The sequence below is a fragment of the Larus michahellis genome, chromosome 8 (assembly GCF_964199755.1).
Source record: "Larus michahellis chromosome 8, bLarMic1.1, whole genome shotgun sequence".
Taxonomy (NCBI): domain Eukaryota; kingdom Metazoa; phylum Chordata; class Aves; order Charadriiformes; family Laridae; genus Larus; species Larus michahellis.
The window spans coordinates 2,200,242-2,223,894 of NC_133903.1; the positions used below are offsets into that span (position 1 = coordinate 2,200,242).

At 48.4% G+C, this 23,653-nt stretch overlaps 2 protein-coding genes and 1 long non-coding RNA gene across 5 annotated transcripts; 1 reads left to right on the plus strand and 2 right to left on the minus strand.

Annotated features, from left to right (window-relative positions):
- Positions 1-378: 378 nt before the first annotated feature.
- On the minus strand, positions 379-3,794 carry COX19 (cytochrome c oxidase assembly factor COX19). The gene is made up of 3 exons (XM_074598357.1): positions 3,576-3,794; positions 3,348-3,459; positions 379-2,175 (listed from the first exon to the last, which is right to left on the minus strand). The coding sequence occupies exons 1-3, from the start codon at positions 3,655-3,657 to the stop codon at positions 2,088-2,090; spliced, it is 282 nt and encodes a 93-aa protein (XP_074454458.1). The 5' UTR covers positions 3,658-3,794; the 3' UTR covers positions 379-2,087.
- A 4,306-nt stretch (positions 3,795-8,100) lies between these two features.
- Positions 8,101-17,217, minus strand: LOC141747661 (uncharacterized). 3 transcript variants are annotated; one of them, XR_012588792.1, is made up of 5 exons: positions 16,947-17,217; positions 15,975-16,108; positions 11,108-11,319; positions 9,129-10,783; positions 8,101-8,255 (listed from the first exon to the last, which is right to left on the minus strand). It is a non-coding gene; the product is annotated as an uncharacterized LOC141747661 (long non-coding RNA). The 3 variants fall into 3 exon arrangements; XR_012588791.1 differs by lacking the exon at positions 16,947-17,217 and having other exon boundaries at positions 9,129-10,363; positions 10,527-10,783; positions 15,975-16,284; XR_012588790.1 differs by lacking the exon at positions 16,947-17,217 and having other exon boundaries at positions 15,975-16,284.
- On the plus strand, positions 10,918-18,807 carry LOC141747660 (cytochrome P450 2K4-like). The gene is made up of 9 exons (XM_074598282.1): positions 10,918-11,278; positions 13,496-13,658; positions 13,857-14,006; positions 14,277-14,437; positions 15,666-15,839; positions 16,372-16,513; positions 17,071-17,258; positions 17,761-17,902; positions 18,620-18,807. Exons 1-9 carry the CDS (start codon positions 11,081-11,083, stop codon positions 18,805-18,807), a joined length of 1,506 nt encoding a protein of 501 aa, XP_074454383.1. The 5' UTR covers positions 10,918-11,080.
- The last annotated feature ends 4,846 nt before the right edge of the window (positions 18,808-23,653 follow it).

Sequence of the window (23,653 nt, forward strand, 5' to 3'; positions counted from 1 at the left end):
TATAAACAAAGAGAGAGTCCCCAGAGGCTGCTCCTTCAGTGGGCTATCTCAGACAGCTCATTTAAATGGCAGCTGTCACTCCAGCTCAACAGTCACAATTCCATCACTCAGGACTTAAAAAACTTCACCCCCGTCACTCTAATAATAACCTGGAGGACAGCGCTCGTATCAACTGCCTCTGAAAAAAACATGCACCTAACTCACAAAGTAACCGTTTAGCTAAATAACGGCACGGAGCAAATCCCGAAGATGAAACTACCACTGAGAACAGGCCGGGTTACTCCCGCACCACCGGTGGGTTCTGTCGTACCTACCAGGCATTCACTTCACCTTATAATATTCCAGCAGCACAGAAGCATGAAATTTGATTTCTTTCTTCTGAAGATACTGGAGATTATTTTAATAATTCTTACTCGGTATCATTGAAAGCAAGCTCTTATTCAGTGGTTTAATATAAAGTCTTTTAATATCTGTTTCAGCAATAAAATCTCTGCTTTCTCTTCTATAAATGTACTAATCTCACTGAAAGATATAATTTAAACAGTAGAATGAAGCAGAATAAAAATACGCAGCAGCAAGCGAATATTCTTTTCAAACAGGGACCCGCTCTGAACTATCTGCAGCCTGTTCAATCAGATTAGATTTGAGCAACAATATAAATCCCAGCTCCAACCATCAACGTGAACAGCAGCAAACGTTCTTTTACCCTTTCCTGGATCTCTGCGCGAACAGATGCACAGCGGAGAGAAAAGGAAGCAAAAGGAATAACAGCAGACAGCAGGAAAGGTGAGATGTATCAAACAGAGGGCACCAAATACAGGAGAAAGTGTGGGAGAACTGCCTTGACAAACAGTGTGTGTATCACTGTCTGCAGGCCCTGACCCGAAAGCTTGCAGTTTGAGAGCCAGACGCACAGAGACATGATTCACTGGGTTAAAAAAAGATTAAAAAAAAAAAAAAAAAGGCAGCAAGGGGAACAGGGCAGGAAATACACTGGAAAATACAATCAGAGGATTTACAAATTTATTGTCTGCTTGAAACCTATTTCTAGGGGGTTAATAGGCCAAACTGTTTTGGCTTGAACTTTGTATTAAGACTCGTTGGCATTAGGATATGCGAGAGAAGTACCGCTGGCTCTGATAACTCATGTTTAAGTTACACAAACACTTATCACGGATCTTATAAACATACTCAGACCTGATTGCTCACCCACTGTACGGCCTGCTGCATCACCTTCTCAAGGTATGGGCTGTGCTCCGTGGTTTGGAAAGAAATACTGTATTTCTTAGATAGCTAACTCTTGATCTACCCTGGTTTTTAACGTAAAACATTTGTTTTTAAAAGAATAAAACTGTCCAATCACCACATACATTCATAATGGAAGATTCACGGCTAAATGATGAAATAAAGTTAGGTGGACACCGTTGGCATGGTAAATAAAAGCAGAATCACTACCTGACCGGTGCCTGGAACTAGCAATACTCCCCCAACAACGATGAAGGTTAAATGACTGAATGCCCACCCCACCCCAGTACCCAAGTGTTTTCCATAGCAGGGTGAGAAGGAGATCACCCCAAAGACGGGGATTAATACCAGTATTTAATGAAAAGCAATTTGCAGGTACCATAACAGCTTTATTTCCACCTGACAAGTAGCTGCTGTACGCACATTAGTAATGCCCACATAAGACTAATCTATAGTTCAAGATCTGCACAATCAAGAGCGGGTTTTTTTGTCTTTTTAAAATAAGACTAAACTGTTATTACAGAGACACGAAGAATGCTTTGGGCAATTTTTATGTATTATTTTTGCCTGGGAAAATAATTATTTTCTCCCAGGCAAGACGTTCTTACAGATCTTTGAGTGTAGGCTAGAGAAATTAAAAGAAGAAAGTTAAGAAAGACTTGAGGAAAGTAGACAAAGGCAGTAGTTTTGCTCATTTAAGAAAATCTTATTTTAGGAAAATTAAACTTTGAGAAAAGGTTCCTTCAGGAAACACTTCTTATTGCAGTATGAACAGACTGTACAATATGTACTACCTAAGAGTTATGCTTTCCATACATGAGGAGCGAAGTTGTCTTTCTTCATTACAACTTCTCAGGTTTTGCTTCTGATTTCTCATCTATCAGATCTTTGAATCCCAGTTTTTCCAGTGGTTCGTTAGCCATAAGTTGCCTAAGTTAAAAACAATAAAACAACAAAAACATTATGCAGAACAGGAGTCTATAAACAAGAGAAAAGCGGCATTTTCTGTTTAATTTAGTATTATTTACTCTAATGAAATCCAAGACATCCATAGGGAGTGACCGCTGCTTGGCAAAGCCTCAGAAACTTCAGTTTTGGGAAAGCAACAATCAGGGGTCCTTTTTTTTCTTAACAGCGGTTTTCCAATTAAATGTGTTGTTTCCTGATACTAGATATTGAATAAGAGTTTCCTCAGAAACTGGCCCGACTCTTGGTTACCTTTAACTAACAGACTGCGTGAGAGCTTCCTAAAATTCTACCTGTGCCATTTACCAGATTTTTAAGCGAATGTGGTTTAGAACAGCATTAGAACAACTTTGCTGTAGTGATTTTCAAACTGGTTTTGATTGCAGCCTCCCTCATCACCAGCCCATGCAGTGTATATACAAAGGTACCCTTGTATTTAAGCTCACTTAATAACACCCTTCACACACTTCCCAATGAGCTCCCTGACTCCCCACAGAACGGGAAACATTGCAAAGCAGCGCAAGAATGGAAACACCCTTAGAGAACCAACCACTGCTTTTTTCACTTGAACTGAGGAGCAAATTAAACTTTTAACTTGTAATCATAGCTAGAAAAAAAATAATAAAGCTTCACATTGAGAAAGACAGTTGTGCACGCTAGAAGCTGGCCAAGTCTTGCAGTTATCCCGCCTTCCAGGCAGATAACTACACCACATCAAAAACATTATCTAAGTGAATTACTGAAGCCATAAATGACATCTGCGTCTTACAGGGACACAAGCTTCCCGAATGAAGAATTAGAAAGAAATTATTACTATTAGCGAGACGGCCTTTACTGTACGGGTGGTGAGCCCCTGGCCCAGATTGCCCAGAGAAGCTGTGGCTGCCCCATCCCTGGAGGGGTTCAAGGCCAGGTTGGACGGGGCTTGGAGCAACCTGGGCTGGTGGGAGGTGTCCCTGCCCAGGGCAGGGGGTAGCACTGGGTGATCTCTAAGGGCCCTTCCCACCCAAACTGTTCGATGAGTCTAGGAACACCCCTACTGCGGGTTCCCTTCCCTTCTCCTCCCCGCACACGCAGCCCCGCTGCGTCTCGCCCCGGCCGCCCCTCATCCGCGCCGTGCCCCGGGGTACACCTGCCTCTCCATGCGGCACTCCAGGTAGGCCATGGCGCGCTGCCGGCAGGCCCCGCTCTCGTAGCCGCTGTCGCGGAGGCACTCCATGAACCGCTCCTTGAAGGCGCTGCACTCTCCTGCAAGAGACAGCGAGGGCCGCGCTACCGCCGGGCCCCGGGCCCGCGTCTGCCGGGGGGAGCTGAGGGCGAGCACGGCGCTAGGCCGCGGGGCGGCCGGGCCCGCGTTACCGCACCGAAGTGATCCAGCGGGAAGGCGCCTTTGTCCGGCGGCCGCGGCTTGAAGCTCTTGCTGCCGAAGTTCATGGCGGTGGACATGTCGCCGGCGGGGGGGGGAGGCACGACACGAGGCCGAAATCCCTCCGGTCACCCCGCGGCCGCCGGGGGGAGCCGAACACCGATCGTCGCCGCCGAGAGCATTGAGCGGGGCACGTGACCACCGCCGCCCGGCGGAGGGGGCGGGGCCACGCCGGGGCATTGCTATGGCAACCGGAGCGCCTCGCTCCCGCGTGACGTCGCTGCCGCAGGCCTCGCCCACCAGCGCGGGTCACCATGGAGACGCCGCCGCCGCCCGCCATCTTGGCCCGGCCTCCTGACCCGGCTCCGTGTCTCCGGACCGGCCGGCCTCTGCCGAATTAAACGCTCTTCTCATAAAAACCGTGTTATTTTCCTAATTCACCTCTGAGCTCACCGGCTGGGGTGGGCGAGAGCGGTGGGCGCGGGCAGCCGGCCTGCTGAGGGGCAGGGAAAAGCGGTTTGTCCTCGCGCGTTTGGAAACGAGGGGAAAAAGAGTAAAACTGGTGTCAGCAAATTTATACGGGATCAGCCTCGCCCGAGTCTCTCCCGTTGTGTCCAGGAGCCGGCGGTCAGGGCCCGGGCTGCGGCCGGGCTCCTCATAATCATAAAATATTTGGGTTGGAAGGGACCTTAAAGCCCACCCGGTGCCACCCCCTGCCCTGGGCAGGGACACCTCCCACCAGCCCAGGTTGCTCCAAGCCCCGTCCAACCTGGCCTTGAACCCCTCCAGGGATGGGGCAGCCACAGCTTCTCTGGGCAACCTGGGCCAGGGGCTCACCACCCTCACAGCCAAGAGTTTCTTCCTAATACCTAACCTAAATCTCCCCTCTTTCAGTGTAAAACCCTTCCCCCTCATCCCATGGCTCCCCTCCCTGCTCCAGAGTCCCTCCCCAGCTTTCCCGGAGCCCCTTTAGGGACTGGAAGGGGCTGGAAGGTCTCCCCGGAGCCTTCTCTCCTCCAGGCTGAACCCCCCCAGCTCTCTCAGCCTGTCCTCCCAGCAGAGGGGCTCCAGCCCTCCCAGCAGTTCCGGGGCCTCCTCTGGCCCCGCTCCAACAGCTCCGTGTCCTTCTGCTGTTGGTGCCCCAGCGCTGGAGGCAGCGCTGCAGGGGGGTCTCACAGAGCGGAGCAGAGGGGCAGAATCCCCCCCCTCGCCCTGCTGCCCACGCTGCTGGGGATGCAGCCCGGGCTGCGGGGGGTTCCTGGGCTGCCAGCGCACGTTGCCGGGGAGTGTTGAGCTTCTCATCAACCAGCACCCCCAAATGCTTTTCCCCAGGTCTGCTCCCCATCCATTCTTTGCCCAGCCTGGATTTGTGCTTGGATTGCCCTGACCCACGTGCAGGAGGCTGGTAAAACCAAGTGGCCATCGGCAGATGCTCAAGGAATGGTGAACTTCCAGATCCTCCTGACAGATAACCAAGGCAAACACCCCTTTTGCCTGCAGGTGTACAGCGCGGTCTCTGCAGAGCCTCAGGTCTCATCCTGAAGGGAGGATGAGAAATGGCGTTAATTTAACCCACCTGAGTGTTAACCGTGGATTACCCTGTTAGAGTCTTTTTTCTTCTTTGCCCATAGCTGCAGTTGGTTTAAGATGGTCTTTCATCTGTTTTAAGTTGATTTTCTTTTAATTAAATGACTGAGATAAGTAGAAGGAATTCGAGGCTGGAAAAAAAGAAACAGCTGCAATTGTTAAGGACAGCCATTATGGAAATATTACCTGCAGCCCCATTTAAAGAGCATTTTGTTTATGCTTTGATTGCTTTCTTATTACGGTATTGAAATTGTAAATGGAAAATTACACTATGTTCTATTACATAAGCAACTGGTTTACACAGCCTGAAATATAAGGTTTTATTTATTATTATGTTTTCAGGGCTACAAACAATAGATGTTTTTTTATTATACGGTAAATAGCACTTTTCCACTTGACTTCGTTATAACACTTAGCAGTAAAAGGAAGATACTCCTCTTTCATAAATACATGCAGCAAACTCTCTCCCAGACCTCAGAGGACCGAGCAGCAGAGGAGAAGCTGTGGTTTATCTGGACAAGTTTAACTAACTGAAGTGTCAAGGCACTTGATTTTAGCAAGCTGCCCAAATTATGTCCCTTAGTTTCTGGCACAGTGGTTGGCTTGCTGATTCCCCATGTGATGAAGGAAGAAATCAACCAAAAAAGATCGGCAGGGATCTACAGTGGAATTATTCCCAAACAGATAGCGACAATGCTATGCACAGGCTATATCATCTTGCTGTGTTACACGACATCCAAATGTTTTGATTACCTATTAATTAACTCAGTGTCTTTCCTTGGAGTCCTAAATTGCGTAGTTACCCAAATTCAGGTCAGGTATAGTAGCAGGTGTTTGGTTATGCTTACTTAATGTTTTCATTGCAAACGTCAGTTGTATCTTCTAGAGTTTCCTTTAAAAGTACAGTTTGTCTTAGAATGTAGTACATGTGCTTTAGCAGTTTAGTGTGTATTTTTCCCAAGGAGATCAAATGAAACCCCCATTAGATAATCAGTGCGAAGAAAAAAATACCTCATTTGCAGATTAAGCCAACCAGTTCCAAAAGAATTCAATAAAAACAGAGCCACAAAGAGCAGTGCCACAAACAGAGAATTAAATGCTTTTCACATATTACCTTTCAAAGAAGTGAGAGACTTTCATGGCACCAGGGAAATCTGAAATAGCTGTTTCAGTAAAAAGGTGCCCATTGTACAAGAGAGATTAGATAATTTTGTAGAGCATCCAGTGTTTTACAGTGTCTCTAGTCTGGAGTCCTGATCCCCTTCCAAAAATTAGAAAGCTCAAATTAGAAGGAACCCCAAACTGGGGAAAATCTTGGATCTTCCCCTTTCAAGTTACACAACTTGATAGATTAAAAAAAAATAATCCTTTGCTTGAATCAGAGCTGTTAGTCATTAATTATGGATTAAGACAACATTGTAACTTTTACAGTGTTTTCAGATCACACTGAAAACTTATTCCACTATTGGTACTTATCCAACAGTTGTACAAACGTACCTTCAGAAGGAGTTTTTGCACACTTAGCATTACTTTCGGAAGCACCAGATTGAACAGTACATCAGAGCTGAACCTTTGTTACTTTTTATGGGCAGGGTAAAGTCCAGGACTTTCATTACTTTCTCTCTCTCACCATGCCGCATCTTTTAAGAGCCTACAGATTCAAATTATCGAGTAGTTAATTTGAAAATAATTTATTGACAAGCCATGAAAGGCTTTGAGTAAAGTCCTAGGGGTTTTTGCAGCTTGACTTGGGATAGCTGTAAGAAATTAATCAGTTGAACAAGACCAAGCACATTCAGACGCTGGAATTTGTGCCCTTGAGACTGCTGTTCCCAGCCCAGGCACAGAACACACCTCAGAGAAACATCCTTCCAGGATCACTCATTCCTACGCCTCACCCTCGCCCGGCGAGCACGCCGCCAGCTCTTACAGAAGGTCTCTTGCTACATCACTGCCACAGGCTGTTGTAAACCATTTTTCTCCCTTTTAATTCAGGTTCCTAGACAAGCAAAAATGCAGAATATTGCCAGAATAGTCTGGGGAATGGGGATTTCTGTTGTGGGTGATTAATGAAATATTATTGTTTTGCACTTACAGGGAAATCATAGTTTCATGCCAGTAAGGTCAGGGCCTTAATATGTCATGTGCTGTACAAAGACGTACAGAATGATAGCTCATTTTCTGTTACGACTGAGCCAAAGCCTCATCAGGTTAGAGGGGAACGTGGTAGAAATAGTAATGCTGTGCTGAAAGCCAAACAACCCTTTTTCTGACATTGCTAGTTGCCATCCTGGCGTGTCTAAATCCACTTCTCCATCTGCATCAAGCCAGGGGGCCCAAAAGTAAGGTGCTGGGACCCTGGCTCTGTAGATACCTACCAACTAATCATCCTTCGCGATACGCCCCAAACTGCCCTTGCATTAATATAATTCCTGCCATACGGTGTTGAGATAGATTGAAGCTAGAGACCCAGAACAAAAAGATCCTTGGAGCTACGTCGAGGCATTTGATCTGTTCAGTAGTATTTTGAAAATAAATCCTCCCTGACCTGACCTCCTCAATACTAACTTCCCAGGTCAGGCTGCCTTGGCTTGTTGGCCGAAGCGTGGGATCTGGAAGATCATGCTTCTGGCTACAGTCACGATGGTTTTTTCTGCAAATATTTTTATAGATATGCAGATTATAAAGTACATTACCAGCACCAAATCCCAGGATCTCCCGTGTATTTTGTCACTGAGTAAGACTCATGAAGGAAAGACATCTATTTGGTCCCAGAACAAGGCTTTTAAAAGCAACAAAGTTCCTGAGAATGGTTTGTTGCTAAAAGGGGTAAATGCTTAACGCGAGTGGGAAATACTGGCACCTTCAGCTCTGCACAGAGACAATGCACTCAGCCCGAGCACAGATTTTTTTATTTTCTTCTCCCAGTGGCCAGACCCATCACGTACAATCCTTCAGCTCAGAGTACGGAAAAAAAAACCCCAAGGTTCTTTCATTGAAAAATTGCAGTAAAATAATGATTTTTAAAAGTATTTTTCAGGAGTCTTTCTTCCCAAAGTAGATGTGCAACACACACTGATTTGACAGATAGCTGAAAAGAAATTAAGTACGAGTTATTTATATCAAAATGAGCAAAGTGAACACTTGAGATACTGATCGCGACCCTGTAGTGATCCTACAGAAACACCGATTTGCGGGATGGGAAGAAGTGGGTGTAATCCAATAAAACAATGCAATAATTATGAAAAATGGAAAGAGGTCAAAGTCGGAAAGCTTTTGATTTCTTTTTGCACTGTCGTTTGTCAAGGTGAGCAAAACCCATTAGCAAGGAGCAGCCTGAGTTTTAACACATCTGAGTCTTTAAAAATGTTAATGTTTAATCAGGTGTGCTCATGCTTTATATATCCCTGATAACAATGCACGGGCTGATAGGCATCTCTTGAGGTTGTAAATCAGTTGCAGAGCCTTGCAAGGCTCACAAGCACTTGGTGTTCACTCTCAAGCTTTATTATGTTATCAGAACTTATTGACTGAATTATGGCCTTATAACAGCTCTTTCTCTGCATTATCCTACTGTTACTGTAGCATTATTAACCTCTGTCCCATTAGAAGATTGTATGTCTTTCTCCAGAGGAGCACACAGAAGTTAGATGACTGTGGCTGTTTAATGTACAGGCTCATTTCCTAGGAGGAAGTCATTATTTCCCTGAGCTATGCCCACAAAGTCTGCTTCCCTGAAGATGGTGTCGGTCCTGGCTTGGGCTGGTAGAAAGCCAAAGAGACGTGAGCAGGGAGCAATGTTTTCTCCTGTGGGATGCCTCACCTGCAAGCCAACAACTCGGCTGTGGGCTGTGTTCAGGATTGCATACGGGAAGCCAAGCTACCCGAGGAAGAAATGGAGGTGAGGATATCACATTAGTTTTATTTTAAAACTGCAACAATTCCCTCCCACTGGAGAACTCACCCGTCATTTCCCACAGGCCAGCATCAGTCCAGCAGGTTGTGCGTCCCTGGGCTCACTGCTTGAGAAAGGATTTCTCCCTGCATTATCACCAAGGACAACCTGAAGCTTTAAACAGTCTGCAAGCCCTTGAGAAGGTGCTCTTGCTGTCCATGGCAGTAGCCAGCTCCACTCCAACAGAGCAGTGGTGGCTGTATGTAAACACAAACAGTAACCTCCCTCCATCGGTACCCAACTGTGCCCATGTAGGATTTTTTCCTCACTCTCAGTGTATTTTATAAAGTCTCAAGAGTCCCAGTAGCCACACCATTTGCTCAGCAGAGAGTCTGGCAGAACAGGATATTCTTGAAAACATCTGAGAGAAGAGGGCCCGGACCGAGACCTTCATAGATGTGTGGCACATCCTGAGATGGACACCACCGTCCACTGCCCTCCTTCCTTTGCCCACCCTGCCTAGCCCTCTGCTGCGGAGCGTAATTCCCCCTTATGAAAAACTCCAGCCTTGCTAACAAACCTTGGAGACCAGGCAGACGTGCAGGCACCTTTTTCATGTCAATCTAGTTAGAGTTTATTGATTCCCCTTGCCTTCAGCTAATGTACTTTTATTATTATTAATAAATAATCATCATTTTTCCATCAGTGGAGCCTGCACCCGGGAGCCTCAGAGGATTCTAGCAAAAGTATTTTAAAACTAAAGATTTCTAAAGGGTTGAACAGCACTCCAGTAACCTGACAGAATCTGCAACTGGGGAGCAAAATGTCCCCACCTGAGAATATGTGATAGAGCATCAAACTGGCTCCTTTCCCAAGAGCCACCATTTAAAACCGTGGCGGTTCATGATCACTTCTGCTTTGTCGCCCTCCCCCGAGGATGCAGAGGGTGCGGGTGGCTCCTGGGCAGCTTTGCCCGGGCAGGCGGGCTCCTGCAGGTCCCTGCCCTGGCACGGTGCATGACTCAGTGCACCGGGAGTGCCAAAGCTGCCACCACGCGCTCCTCCTGGCTGGCACCCCGGCAGCATCCCTCCTCCGTCCTCTGCCGGGCCAGCGGCACAGCCCGATCCTGGCTCCTCCCAGGTTACAAGGATCCAGCATCTTTTTCCCAATCTACAGAAGGGTTGCCTGGAGGGGACGGTTTCTCCTAGAGGATTGCATAAACAGTTGGGACAGCTGGTGAAGAGTCATCATCAAACTCAGAGACAGAGATGGACATCCAGGCACACAGTCCTTTGGACAGCAAACTGCAAAACAGTGGCTGAAGTGGTTTCAGGGGCATTTTGGGATTGCCAGTAGAGGAATTTTGGGACAAAGATCAATAACAGTGTCAGCAATGAAAGCACTGTGTTTCTCAAGGAGGTGATTTTACTGGGGTGGCAGGAAAGCAAAGAGAATCAGAGCTGTCACCTGTAAGTGGAGACCAACTCCCATCTGCAATCCTGAATTAGCCCATCTTCATGCCACCGCCGCTCCAACTCCTCCTTGGTCACCCTTGTCCTTCCTCAGGCCTTCCTTGCCAGCGGCACCCTGGGCCATGCATTACTGTGGGCTTTCCCACCTGCGTCCTGCTTCCTCCATTGCATCACCAGTGTCCAGCTCAGCCCTGTGACCTGGCACCGTGACAGCAAGCCAGCACGGGTGGGTCCCGTCCCTTAACTCTGCCCCTGAAATCACACAGACCACAACGTGTCCATAACACAGATTTTCAATGGAAAACAAACACCTTGCCCCAGTGTTGTAGATGAAATAGGAGCTCCAGATTAAGGTAATCCATGTTTCAGAATAAAATAGAGTGCTTTATTTGGCAGGGAAAAAAATTACATCTGGTCTAAATGGAAGTAAACAAGACCTGAGAGTCTTTTTCTCTGTGTAAAGCCACTTCCCCAGCAGGTGTGTTCAGGCAGTGACAGAAGGGCTATAAAGGGACCCCAAGATGCTCATACCCACACTTTGATTGAGAAATGGCCGCACAGAGTTTGCTGCAGTACCTGGGCTCCAGCTCGCTGCTCTGGCTGGCAGCAGGGCTGGTCGCTCTGCTTTACCTCCTGACCAGCTCAAAGAAGTCGGTTTGCAATTTGCCTCCTGGGCCGCGACCTCTTCCTCTGATCGGAAACTTGAACGTGGTGGACCTGAAAAAGCCGTTCCAGTCGCTGACAGAGGTAGGGCCTGAGCGAGCGGGCGGGAGGAAAACGTGCAATTCCTGAAGCGAGAAATGCAAGTAAGGAAATGGGGATGCGGTTGTGTTTGCGTTGTGTGGAGGGCAGACATGGGATATTTGGCGCATGGGCAGGCTGGCAGAGTGACCTCACCTTCAGAGGTATGCACACACATACATGAATATATATATAGATAGATATAATACATACATTCCTTCCTTTATACACACACAAGTGTAGACCCCCACCATGTGCAGTCAGCTCCATATTGTTGGTATTTCGAGCCCCTCAGAGGCTGGAGGTGGAAGACTCGAGTTGGGCCAGTCTGCTGACAGACCGGGACTATTTGCCATCAAGAGATGGCTCACAGACAGACCTCTGCCACTGAAGGCAGGCAGGCAGGCAGGCAGGGAGGAAGGAAGGGAGGAAGGAAGGGTCGGTATCATCCCCACAGCAGAGGAAACGGGGTCATACATACATTTCTTTCCAAAGCCAATTCTATCCCTGCAATGCAAAGCTCAACTCTGCCTCCCCAACCCTTCCCCTGCACACAGACTGGCCAGGGTTATTTAAGACTTGACGCGTGGCTTGTATAAGTCTAAGTAAACAAATTGCTTTTTCTTATGCAGCTCCATGGCTACTTTTATTTCTAAAAGAGAAAAAAAGAAGACTTAAATATTATAAAGCCAGGTGGAATGTTTGTTTCAGAGAGCGTCTGCTGTGTTCCCACAGGGGGTTGGGGGCAAGCCAATGTGAATTCCGATTTCTTTTGGTTGCTGTAGAGACGGCTGAGGTGCCGTGAGTGGTGAGTGACCTGTCACACACCCTGTGTCTGGGCTTACCGGACACTACGACGAGGGAAACCCAGTCCCCAGTGAGCTCCCTCAGCTCCCCTGAGAGGGCAGGGCAGGCACCAAAATTCTCCAGTTAGTCATAGAAGAAAAGGCACTCTGGGCTGCCAAAGCACAGAATTCCTGTGGCAGTCACACAGAGTTCATCTGCCTTGATTTATGGTGCAGAGGATTGTGCAGAGCACCGTTCTGATGGGCTTCTGGTCCCGAGCTCCCGGTCCCGAGCTCCCATCTCATCATGGGTACGTTTGAGGGGGCCGGTGTGGAAAAGCAACTACTTTTGGCGGTACCAGGGGGGTTTATGATACGAACACCACGCAGAGGCACCAGACTCCTTTCCTATAATCTGCCAAGCAGCTTTCTCTAGGCTTTCAGACCTGCCACATCCAATCCTTGTGTTGCTGAGAAAAAGCAGGGTTGATGCCAAGAAGTACTAACGCAAAGAAATGGCCAAGGGAAGGCTGGGAGGCGGCTGTGATTCCCTGCCCCGGCTCTGTGAGCTGTCGGGGATGAAAGAACCAGTGTTAATGTTATCTCCCAAGCCGTCAAACCACCATTTGATGAAAACAAATTCAATTTGCCTGGTGTAATAACAGGAGCTGCTTCTAATCTGAAATTCAATTTTCGGTATGTATCTAATGCATAGCAAATGGTAACCCAGGCGCATCGGAAACAAGAAGACATTTGGAGCGGATGGCTTGCAGTGTGTTTAAACGAAGTCTGAAATACCAAGTGAATGATTAGATTGTCAAAGCCACCCTTCTGTGTAACAGATGATTCATATTTAATTTTCTGTAAAAGCCTAGAGCTCATGTGGCATTATCTACAAGAATACACTTCCTAGTAGGATTCAAGTTTCTGGTGGCCAACAAATAATTTTGCGATGACTGCAACACTACCCACCTTGCCGTAATTAGAGACAAGTGCTGTCCTGAAAGAAAGAGTTATTGTCTATGCTTTGTTTTTGTAGTGTTTGTGGCTTCAGCCTCAAAGACATGCACGCCCGCTTGCCTCGGGTCAACGGCATTAAAATAAACAGGCCTGCCTGCTACGGCATTTTCTAACCAGGCTCCGAAGGGCAGGATCGCTACGCTGGCCTGTTGCTGCAGAGCACCACAGGAATGCAATGGCGTTTTATTGACTTCTCCGATAGGAACAGCGATAGCAGACACCTTGTTGTGCAAACAGGGCGCAAGCAGAGATGCTGGCAATTGATAGCTGTTGCTCATTAGTTGCATTACAGCAGCACCTGGAGACTTCAGGCAGGGCTGGGAGGCTCCTTTGGGGCTAGGAACCACCTAGGGTGGCTAGTGCTAGCGTTAGGGTCCAGATCTGGTTTTGAATCAACATTATTTATTCACCTTGACAGCTCTCCAAGGTACACGGCAATGTCTTCACTGTGTATTTTGGACCCAGGAGAGCTGTGGTACTGGCTGGATACGAAACCATCAAGGATGCCCTTTTAAATCATGCTGAAGAATTTGGAGAGAGGGCAGAAATACCCATATTTAGGAAAATGACAGAAGGAAATGGTAAGCGACCTTTGGGTTGGTTAGTTTTTGTACTTTGTCTATGTTCGTGATATTCTTCAAGCAGAACGTATCATCCTCTTACAGGTCGCTTTTTGTTTATACGACTGTGTATCAAGCAGCTTTGGTACCAGCGTGTAAGAGGCCTTACAAACGCTCATTAACCACAGGTAACATAAGGACGTTACACCTTTATTTTAGGCATAGCATTCAGCCACGGAGAGCTATGGAAAACTATGAGAAGATTCACTTTGTCCACACTGCGAGATTTCGGAATGGGAAAGAGAACCATTGAGATCCGAATCCTGGAGGAAGTAAATTCCCTCATCAAATATTTTGAATCCTATCACGGTGAGTGCCAAGACTTTCATCCAGAGACAGAGAACATGTCTAGCAGAACAATAAAGCTTAATGAAAGTTTAACTCTGAGCAAATGGTTAAAGTTCAGCGTACGCTGAGGTAGGTTATTAAACCGAGGCCTTAAAACATTGAAAGTCCCTGCTCTGCATTCTGAGCGGTGAATGACTTTTTCCTTTGGGAGCCGAGGACTACATTTCCATAGGAAACCAGACTGAAACGAGCATAATCACATCACATTTGTTTTCACTGCTTGAAATACAGGGAAACCATTTGATACAAAGATGATACTCAACAATGCTGTATCCAATGTCATCTGCTCTATATTGTTTGGCGAGAGGTTTGAATATGATGATCCTGCGTTTCTAACTTTGTTGAAGCTGATAAATGAAAATACTAAGCTGTTGGGCTCCCCTATGGTGCTGGTAAGAGCTTGATTTTATGTTTTAGCTTTTAGTTTTTTGGGGGGATACCCGGTTGCCCATGTTTGTCCTGCTGGCCTCCCACATCTTGCTTCTTGAGAACACGAACACCATCAGGCAGCCTGTACAGAACACATCTGCGGTGCTGCATCCGCAACACACGGATTCCCAGGCCCCTGCGCTTAGTCTGTGAAGCTCATTACTAAACGAAAAAAAGACCCAAAGTCTTCACAGAAGGAACTATTTTACCCTCTTTGAAGAGCAGAAGCACAATACATCTCTCATATCAGAGATCTGCCCTGAAATGCCATCTCAAGTCTCCCTCCTTGTATTACACCGTCAGTAACTGTCTTAGTTCTGCCTCCCCTAGAACCAGGTTTGGCAAACTTTTATTTTGGGCACTGAAACTCAATCTTAGCAAACTAACACCTGATATAAGCCTGTTCCTCCTGACACAAAGCTTCTGCTTTGAACGCCGGTGGAGTCGTTTCTGAGCCGCGCTGAGGGCTGCGGCTGGCTGTAGCTCCAGACCAGCCAAGACCCAAAAGCACCGAGTCAGGTCAGAGTTACACACCGCGTACAGGCACTCTCGGGGACGAGTGACCCCCTAACAGCTAACGTCGGGTGTTTGTTTGATTGTCTGGCAGGGCAGCTAGCAGTCTCCTTGAAGATGTGCACCCCTCTCATGGGATGACGGGGCTGAGACCCCTTCTTTCTCCATGCGACATAGTGCCACGCTGTGCTCAGCCCAGCTCCGAGGAGCAGTGTAGTTGGGTTAGCTCGGTGCTGTGCCTGAGCTAATTGGCTTGGAAAGCACCGTGTTGTCACGGCAATATTGTCTGTTCAAGTCCCTTCTGCTGCCATAGGATGTGACACACCTCGGGGCTTTCCTGGAATAAGTACAATGCTCACAATAAATACAATTTCCCTGGAATAAGTACAGATGTGAGCATCTCTCACATCTGAAACCCTCTGTCCCACCACTTACACAGCCGGAAGCCCTGATTAAGCTGATGAGTCTCCCAAAAGCCATGGCAAGGACACACGCAGGGGTATAATGGGGAGAACACTACTTCTGGGACAGTTCATAGCCGCTTGGACTGTACAAGCAAATGTGGGAGAATTGCAGCCTGAAATGTCAGGGCATGGGACAAGGGACCAGCAGCGTGATTTGAGATACCAGTAAGTGTTCAAAATGCCAGTTAACAGTAAGACTTCTCTTGCTCCACAGCTATATAATTTCTACCCATCCCTTGGATTTCTCTCTGGAGCTTCCAAGACTGTGCTACAAAACGTCAGTGAACTGAACGCTTTTCTCCAGAAGCTCTTCCAGGAACACAAAGAAGAGTTTAATGAAAATAACTTAACAGGCTTCGTTGATGCCTTTCTGATGAAGCAACAACAGGTACTTTAAAGCTAAGTCTCCGAGTCTTTCTGTTCCCTTAGCTCTGACTAATATTAGGACTGACCATCTGCCAGGGAATTGGGGTGAGTGGAAACAGAACCGCAGTGAGCAGAATATATCGAAGCTCATACTCACGGGGAGCTGAGCTGTACTCGCTTCATCGCTCCACTGAAACTGCTGGTTAAAGGGGTCTAGTTGTCAAGGTGTCCCACGTGGGCGAAATAGGTTACCACTCGGCACACATAAGGAGGCGATCATCCCAAACTTGCCTGCAACAACATTACAGTGATAAACTTCATTGCAGTAACTAAATTCCAACTAACCTGGTATCTGGACATGGGGGTTGCACATATGCTTGGGGCCAGACGAATTCCATGCAGCATAGGCTTTAATGCTAAAATACTAAACGTGTAGTTTTACAGAGCGTATAAAGTCACAAAAAGCTAAAATGCAGATAAAAATGGTGGCAACAGAGTCACACATTGGTATCACTTTCTGGAGAACTTATGGCCATTATCTGTATGTTTTGAAGGAGTCAAAGAAACCCCACACTATGTTCAACAACAAAAGCCTGTTGTTTTCAACTCTGGACCTCTTTGCTGCTGGGTCTGAGACTACTTCTACGACTGTGCGCTGGGGTCTTCTTCTGATGATGAAATACCCAGAAATTCAAAGTAAGGCTGAGAAGCCCTCTCGTACAATATACTGTCGCATGCTTAAGGCTTTGGTTGTGGAAGGGAGTGGAACTCATTCAGTGCTGTCTAGAGTAATTATTCTGAGTACTCTGAGAGAGATAACAACCAACCGTTGACTTCACAAAGGAATTTTATTCAGCTGGATTGCAATAAACCAGCCCAGCCAAGTGGGAGAGGCTAAGGGCCAGTCGGCAGTTACAGTAAAGCTCCCCATCGTTATTCTCCTGCAGGCTATGGGCTTACGTCACTAAAGGTCTCCTCAGGAGCTGATTCTGATCTGGTTTCTGTTGAAGGCTGTGGGGTAACGAAGGTGTGTGATCAGAACCAGCTGCGGGGTTCACTGTAGTGACTCCATCCAAGCTCCCTGGGCTCAACAACAAACCCAAAAGAACCATGCCATCCCCTGACTTACCCACTTCTGCTCGTCCCAAATACCCCCCCAAGTTTTCCCTTTTCTTCATCTTGGCCGAACTGCAGGCCATTTCAGTTGCAAGATAAGAGGGTTATCAGCTTCTTAATCCTTTCCTCCCTCCAAGGAAAGATTCAGGAAGAAATGAACCACGTCATTGAACCAGGAAAACTGCCTAAGTTGGAGGACCGGAAAAAAATGCCTTACACAGATGCAGTGATACATGAAATACAAAGGTTTGCCAATATCGTCCCAATGGGTGTATCACGATCAACTCCTACCGACGTGAATTTCCATGGCTATTTGATTCCTAAGGTGAGCTTTGAGGCTAGCAGTTTACACTGCACGGATTACTTACAGTTTTATTTAAAGCAGACAAGAAGAAAAATATAAAAATCTAAAGACACGGTGACGCGTGGTTTAATCTACAATGTGATCCTTTGTCTTGGATCCAGGGTAGCTGTTACAAACATGCACTGGACTCTGCTCTGTTAATGCTATTTGAATCCAGAATAACTAGACAGTTTAATTAAATCACACTGGTTTTAATCTCTTATGCCAAATGTGGAATCTCTACTTCAGCTTCTTTCTTGAAAGATCTGACTCCGTAAAAAGGGAGCTTTTTGTGGTCCAAAAAGAGAGCAGCACCTCCTGATAAGAGGCAGGGCCACAGTGGGGCAGGGAAGCACCCCCAGTTCTGTGTGCCATGGCTCAGTCTTATTTGCCTCTTCACATTAGAAAAAAGAAAGCAGCCCGGCTCGACTGGGAAAGTGATCTGCTCTAAAGAGCTACCGTGAGTTTCTTTGATCCCTCCCAGGGTACAGAGATTATTCCGCTGCTGACCTCCGCTCTAAATGACGAGTTGCACTGGAAAACCCCGGATCAGTTCAACCCTTCCCACTTCCTGGATGCCGACGGGAACTTCATTAGGAGAGAGGCATTTATTCCATTCTCCATAGGTGAGCGGGGTAATGTGTGCACCACATTAGGCTTAGGCTAGCGGCACCTAGAATCATAGACTCATAGAATGTGGTGGGTTGGAAGGGACCTCTAAAGGCCATCTAGTCCACCCCCCCTGCAGTCAGCAGGGACATCTTCAACTAGATCAGGTTGCTCAGAGCCTCATCCAGCCTGGCCTGGAATGTCTCCAGGGATGGGGCCTCCCCCACCTCTCTGGGCGACCTGGGCCAGTGTCTCACCACCCTCAGTGTAAAGAACTTCTTCCTAATGTCTCATCTAATGTCTCATCCTAATGTCTCATCTCATCTAAACCTGCCCTGCTCTAGTTTAAACCATTGCCCCTCGTCCTATCGCTCCATGCCCTTGTGAACAGTTCCCACTGATTCCAGGGAAGTATGAAAGCCGGGGACACAGAACACGGGATAAGGGATTTCTGGTCATTTGTCTTGTCCACCATTGCTGTAGGTAACCACCTCTTCCTTGGAAGATCTGGGAGACACCGATTCAGCCGCAATCACTAAATGGTCTCACATACCTACAGGCTTCTGTGTGGTCTGAAACCGAGTCAGCAGCACCTCTAATATGCAGAGAGAAGGAAGGAAAAACGTCCTACCTCAGCAGCCTGCTCTTATGGACTGTACCTCCAGTTTAGGTCTCAGGCATCAACACTAACAGTTACGGTGCTGATCATTTACTTCTCTCCCTGTTGTTTTCAGGACGAAGAGCTTGCGTTGGAGAAGGACTGGCCAAAATGGAGCTGTTCCTCTTCTTTGCGGGCTTGCTCCGCAAATTTGTTTTCCAGCCACCTCCAGGAGTGGATAAGTCAGACCTAGATCTCACCGCCGATGTCGGCTTCACCTTGAACCCCATGCCTCACCTGGTTTGTGCTGTGCCCTATGAATGATCAAACGACATGGAGTCAGAGTAGTGAACACTTCGAGCTTGAAAGTCTAGTTACAGGGGAAAAAAGCTGTCTGTACCTGAGCTTTAGGGGAAGGAAGACACCGCGCACTGCTATTTTTCTCTCATTCATGCCATTCTTTCCAACAGCTCTTGCGGTGTCTGTGTAACGCAAACCCTTCAGACGCCCCTGAGTACTGCTCTCAGGAACAGTGTGGTTCATTCCCAGAACAGCACATCAGAGATGCAGTTTTCAGGGCTGTTTGAAAGAATGAAATGGCTTCCAGTCTCCTCTATAGATGTAACCCATCAGGGGCTCTCCCCTGAGAGCCTCCACAGGAAATTTCTCAGCCCAAAGTCCAAGCTCTACGGCAGAGCTGATTATCGATGGCCCAGCTGGAGACAACAGACACTTAATGGATCTAGAAATCTCCCCAGGACAATTGTTCGGCTGAGCCTCAGACTGAGCTTCCATTGTGTGATACAACCTGCCTTATCTTTATTGCAGAGTCCCAGACACGAGGGTGTAACGTGGGCTGACGCCAAGAGCCAGGCCCAGGACAGTTATCAGAAAACATCTAAGGGCTTTGGGAAGTGGGTTCATTCTGACTCACACCAAGCACTTTATGCTGAAGAGCCCGTTTACGATGGGGCCAGTCCAGCAGCTTTCTGCTTCTAAGGCAGGCATCGCTACCACCCCCTCACCTCTCCCGGCTACGCGCTGGCTCCGGCAATTGTCCCATCCCTTACTGGGCCACCTTAGATCCCTAAACTGGCAGAAAATGAGCAGCCACAGGAAGCGAAGGGTTTCTGAATCAGCGTGGCTAAGGCTGGGCACGAGGCTGAGGCAGCGTGAGGGCGATGCAGCAGGACTGCCGCGCTCCCGTCGGAGCTGGGAGAGGCTCAGCCTCGGCTCCGCTTGCACCTTCGGAGCCACAGTTGCTCTCCAGATCCTCTCTACCCTGCACAGAGGGAGAGAGGCTCCTTCGGTGCATGGTTCAACTGCCATTAGCTCTGATTTGCTCACCCCCTCCATTGACTGCAGGTGAACCATCATCCACAGGTTCCCAATTCAAACTTCAGTCTCGTTCAAACTTCAGGTGGGGTGTCCACGCGACTGAAAATGGGGCTTAAACTCTTTAGAAAACGTTGCTGTCTGTCTGCAGCTCCACACCAGACACAGCCCCTGGCGTTTCAAGCTGTCTTGCTCTCCTTGGGTCGGGGATAGGCAGCCAGGTCTCGGGCAGGGCAGCAGATCAGCCCGCAGCGCTGAGCAGATCCCACGGGCTCCCGTGGGCGTTACGGGTGCCCAGCACACAGCGGGAGCAGGGCAACGGGAACTGCAACCAGAACTTCGGTGCTTGCAGAAGTGCTGTGGCCTGACGTTACAAATTCAGAGCTGACAATGCTCACGTTCTGCCAGCCGAGACCCTCCATCACTGTCAAGCCTAATAGCATTTTGTACGTAGTCACTGTGCAAACAGATGTAAAACTGGTAATAGAGTCTGGAAGGAGAAGCAGGTTAGACCTCGTCACCAAGTCGCTCACCTGTACCATTAACTCGTCGTACGGGGTCTCTGCAGGAAGCTGGTGACAGCCCAGAGACCGCGGCTCTCCTAGAGCAGCTGGTTGATTATTACAATTAATGATTTATTTCGTGTAGCAGCCATTAGGAGCTGGAACGACTGCTGTACCCGCAAGGCTACACGCATTGAGGGAAGCGGGATACGCGTGTGAAATCCGAACGGCGGTGCAGGCACAGGAGAGGCGGCTTCTTCACGTGCTGCAACACAGCGGGAAACCACACGTGGGTCAGGGAGCAGGGAGTCACTGGAGATGCTTTTGGGTCGGTTTGGAGGCAGGAAAGGCAGGTTAGCAGGGAAAGGAAAAAGGCAGAAACGGAAAATTACAGAAGCTGAGGGGGTGGTTATGGTCAATCTGTAACATAAACCCAAAGCTGCTGTCAGCCAGAGCTGATCTGTGCTGCAAAGGGAAGGAAAGAAAGCAGGAGAACAGGAAGGGATGACAAAGCAGCGCCGTCTTGGTTTGGCCAAGACACCGACGCTTCACCCCAGCTTTAGTTCACGCAGCTAAAGGCAGCGCGCTAAGTGTTGTACTGTGCCTTGTACCCCGCACACGCACCGCACACGCACCGCACACGCACCGCGGGGCCAGCTCCAGCTCCTGGGTGCATCTCACGGGTCGGTCCGCAGGCTGTCGAACCAGAAAGCCTCCGCTGCTACATTCGCTTACGTTTCCTTTGCTCTCGCTCTATTTGCAGTCTCGCTGCCGCAAGCCTGACCTTATCTTCGACTTAATAAATAACCGTTTTGCCCTGTTGCTGTTGATCTATCTGGTGTTGCAGGATGAAACTGATTTCGGGTCAAAATGCTAGAGTTGGGCTGCACCACCTTTAACACCCCCCCAGGGAAAGGAGAGCGCAGGGATCCCTGGGCAACGCGCGGCCAGGACACGTTTAGCAGTGCAAATAGTGAGCAACGCTCGTAGCCACAAACAGCCCAAGGGCAAGAATTTAATTTCTAACTCTAGAATATGGCAACTGCTGTCCGAGACAGGACGTGGCTCACGGGCCTCTTACAGCGATTCCTGTGGCTCCTGCCCTTGCTTAAAAGGAACTTGTCACAGTAAAATCCAACAGGAGTTATCCGAGGAGTTACCTGGATGCACCGCTGGTCAAGAATGGGACTGGCAGGGAAGGCACAGAGATTTGGGGGGGATTCAAGTTAATTTAAAGGATGCAGGGCTGGTGCTTTCCCGGCTGGCTCTGCCCAGGCTGGCTAACGGGCAGGGTGGGTGGGTGATGCCCGTGCTCCAGGCCCTCACCAGCACCACCAGGCTCACACTGGGTTGCCGGCTGGCCAGGAGGGACGGGGGGCCAGCCCGGCCACCCCAGCAGCGTTCCCTCCCGGAGCGGTGTCAGCGCCGGTGGGCGCTGTGTGCTGGGCTCTGTGTGTGCTCGGGCAGGGCAGCACGTAGCCGCGCGGCTCCGGAGCGAAACACGTACCAGACGCATTATTGAGACAGGAATTTCTTGTCATCGCAAGAGCTTTACTCACCTTTGTCATTTTTAATGCATTGCACTCGGAGCCTGGTTTAACAAAACCCAACGCGCTCCCCCCTCCCCGGCCTTTCAGAGATAATTTAAGTCTCTTTCTGAAAGGCCTTTGTATGATTTCAGCGGCTCCCAGGGCGAGGATGAAATACCAGGAGAGCGGCAGCAAGACGTAAGGTTTTCACCCCAGGGCGCTGCCGGTCAAACGAAACCCTGCGGGAACAAAGGCCTTGCGCGGGGCGCAGAGCGTGTGCCATCGCGGGGTCTCATCCCCATGCCCCGCGCTGCCCCCCGCCAGCCCTCATCCGTCCTGCCTGCCTCCGCCTCTGCCTCCTCGCCCGCCGCAGCAGGCGGCGTTGAGTCATCCTGGGCACGCTCTGGGGGAAACCATCGCCTCCAGCCCATTTCTTGGAAACTAATTAAAAGGAGGGAGGAAAAAAAAAAAAAAAGAAAAAAAAAAAGAGAAAGTCCCAGAAATGTTGCGACACACTTTCTTCTTCTGCTTCTGGGCGGCTGTGGCCTTGTGACATCTCCACACCACGCCGGCAGCTCCAGCGTGGAACCTCGCGGCCGTTTGCTCCGGGACCGCGCTGACCACAGCTACGGCCCCTGCACGCTCCGTCCGCTTCCTGCCCTGCCTTCTCTGCGTTTGCGAGGCTGAGGCCCCATATCTGCTGAATAATTAGCCTTTATATGATCTAACCTTTGGATAAACGTACCTTTAGCTTTCTGCTTCCTGGTCACGTAAGACAGCTCTTTCTTCCCTGAACAATCTTACTCCATTGGCTCTTCATTCCCAACATCCTCCTGAAAGCCACTATTCAACCAGGGAGATCTCAGCTCCTTCCACACAAGATTTAAACCCTTATGAGGGATGCAAGTTCCAGGCGTTCTGTATCTTTGACTTGAACTAATCTCATTCCCCTGTCCCGTTCCCCTTCTGAAGCCTGCCAGCTCAGCGGGCTTCATTAACTTCATTAACTTCTTCCCTCTATCTCTTAGAAGCCGTTCTTGCAACATGAAGAATCCTCCCAGAATTTTAAAATCTGATTTTGCCTTTCCATTCCGCTGGCGAATCCACTCATGATCACTTGATCCGAGCTAATTTTCCGTGGCTAGCTATTACACGTCCTCAACTTCAGACACAAAGTCTGAAATCCCGTCCCTTCTGGGCAGTTCAGAGACGACCTGAAGAAGCAGTTTATGGGCGACAGCCCCCAGGGATACACGGGCTTTACCCTTGTTAACAACCTTTGATCTCCACTTGACATCAAGAAAGCTGAAGAAAGACTCCCGTAACGATACTATTTGTCTTTCTAGTAACACGGAGACCTCAAACCCTACCCAAACCTGAATCTGGAGGTTTCTAACAGGATTCAAAGAAACCTACTCGTTTCCCCGTGTCAGCGGAGTGTCTGGAGGGTCATAGTACTGCTACTAAAGGACCTTGAGGTCTCGGGGGAGGAGGAGGCTGTAGAGGAATGCCAAGCACCTTCTCCCATGTATATGTTCTTGCACACACATGCATGGGTTTGTAATTTGAAACTCTCTTTACTTCTGGACAGGCTTTGCAAACTGCTTAGACCACATTCTCTGAGGTGTTTAAAGAGGGTGGAGTATGCACTATTTATTTAGGTACTCTACAAACCTTAATAAGAATCGAGTGCTTGTAGCAATCGCAGAGAGCAAACAGAAAGCCAGCTGGCAGAAACGAACAGTGCCACTGCATTCTTACTGCTACTAACCCCCCCAAAAAACAGATTATTACTGAAAAAAA

What these genes read in the sequence shown, in the direction of transcription:
- COX19 (XM_074598357.1), bottom strand. Translation starts at nt 3,657, where the DNA reads ATGTCCACCGCCATGAACTTCGGCAGCAAGAGCTTCAAGCCGCGGCCG. An exon ending in CTTCCCGCTGGATCACTTCG is followed by an intron (nt 3,460 to 3,575) that starts GTGCGGTAACGC and finishes TGTCTCTTGCAG; the next exon opens with GAGAGTGCAGCGCCTTCAAG. An exon ending in CTGGAGTGCCGCATGGAGAG is followed by an intron (nt 2,176 to 3,347) that starts GCAGGTGTACCC and finishes TTTTTAACTTAG; the next exon opens with GCAACTTATGGCTAACGAAC.
- LOC141747660 (XM_074598282.1), top strand. Translation starts at nt 11,081, where the DNA reads ATGGCCGCACAGAGTTTGCTGCAGTACCTGGGCTCCAGCTCGCTGCTC. An exon ending in TGGGCTCCCCTATGGTGCTG is followed by an intron (nt 14,438 to 15,665) that starts GTAAGAGCTTGA and finishes CTTGCTCCACAG; the next exon opens with CTATATAATTTCTACCCATC. An exon ending in TTCTGATGAAGCAACAACAG is followed by an intron (nt 15,840 to 16,371) that starts GTACTTTAAAGC and finishes TATGTTTTGAAG; the next exon opens with GAGTCAAAGAAACCCCACAC.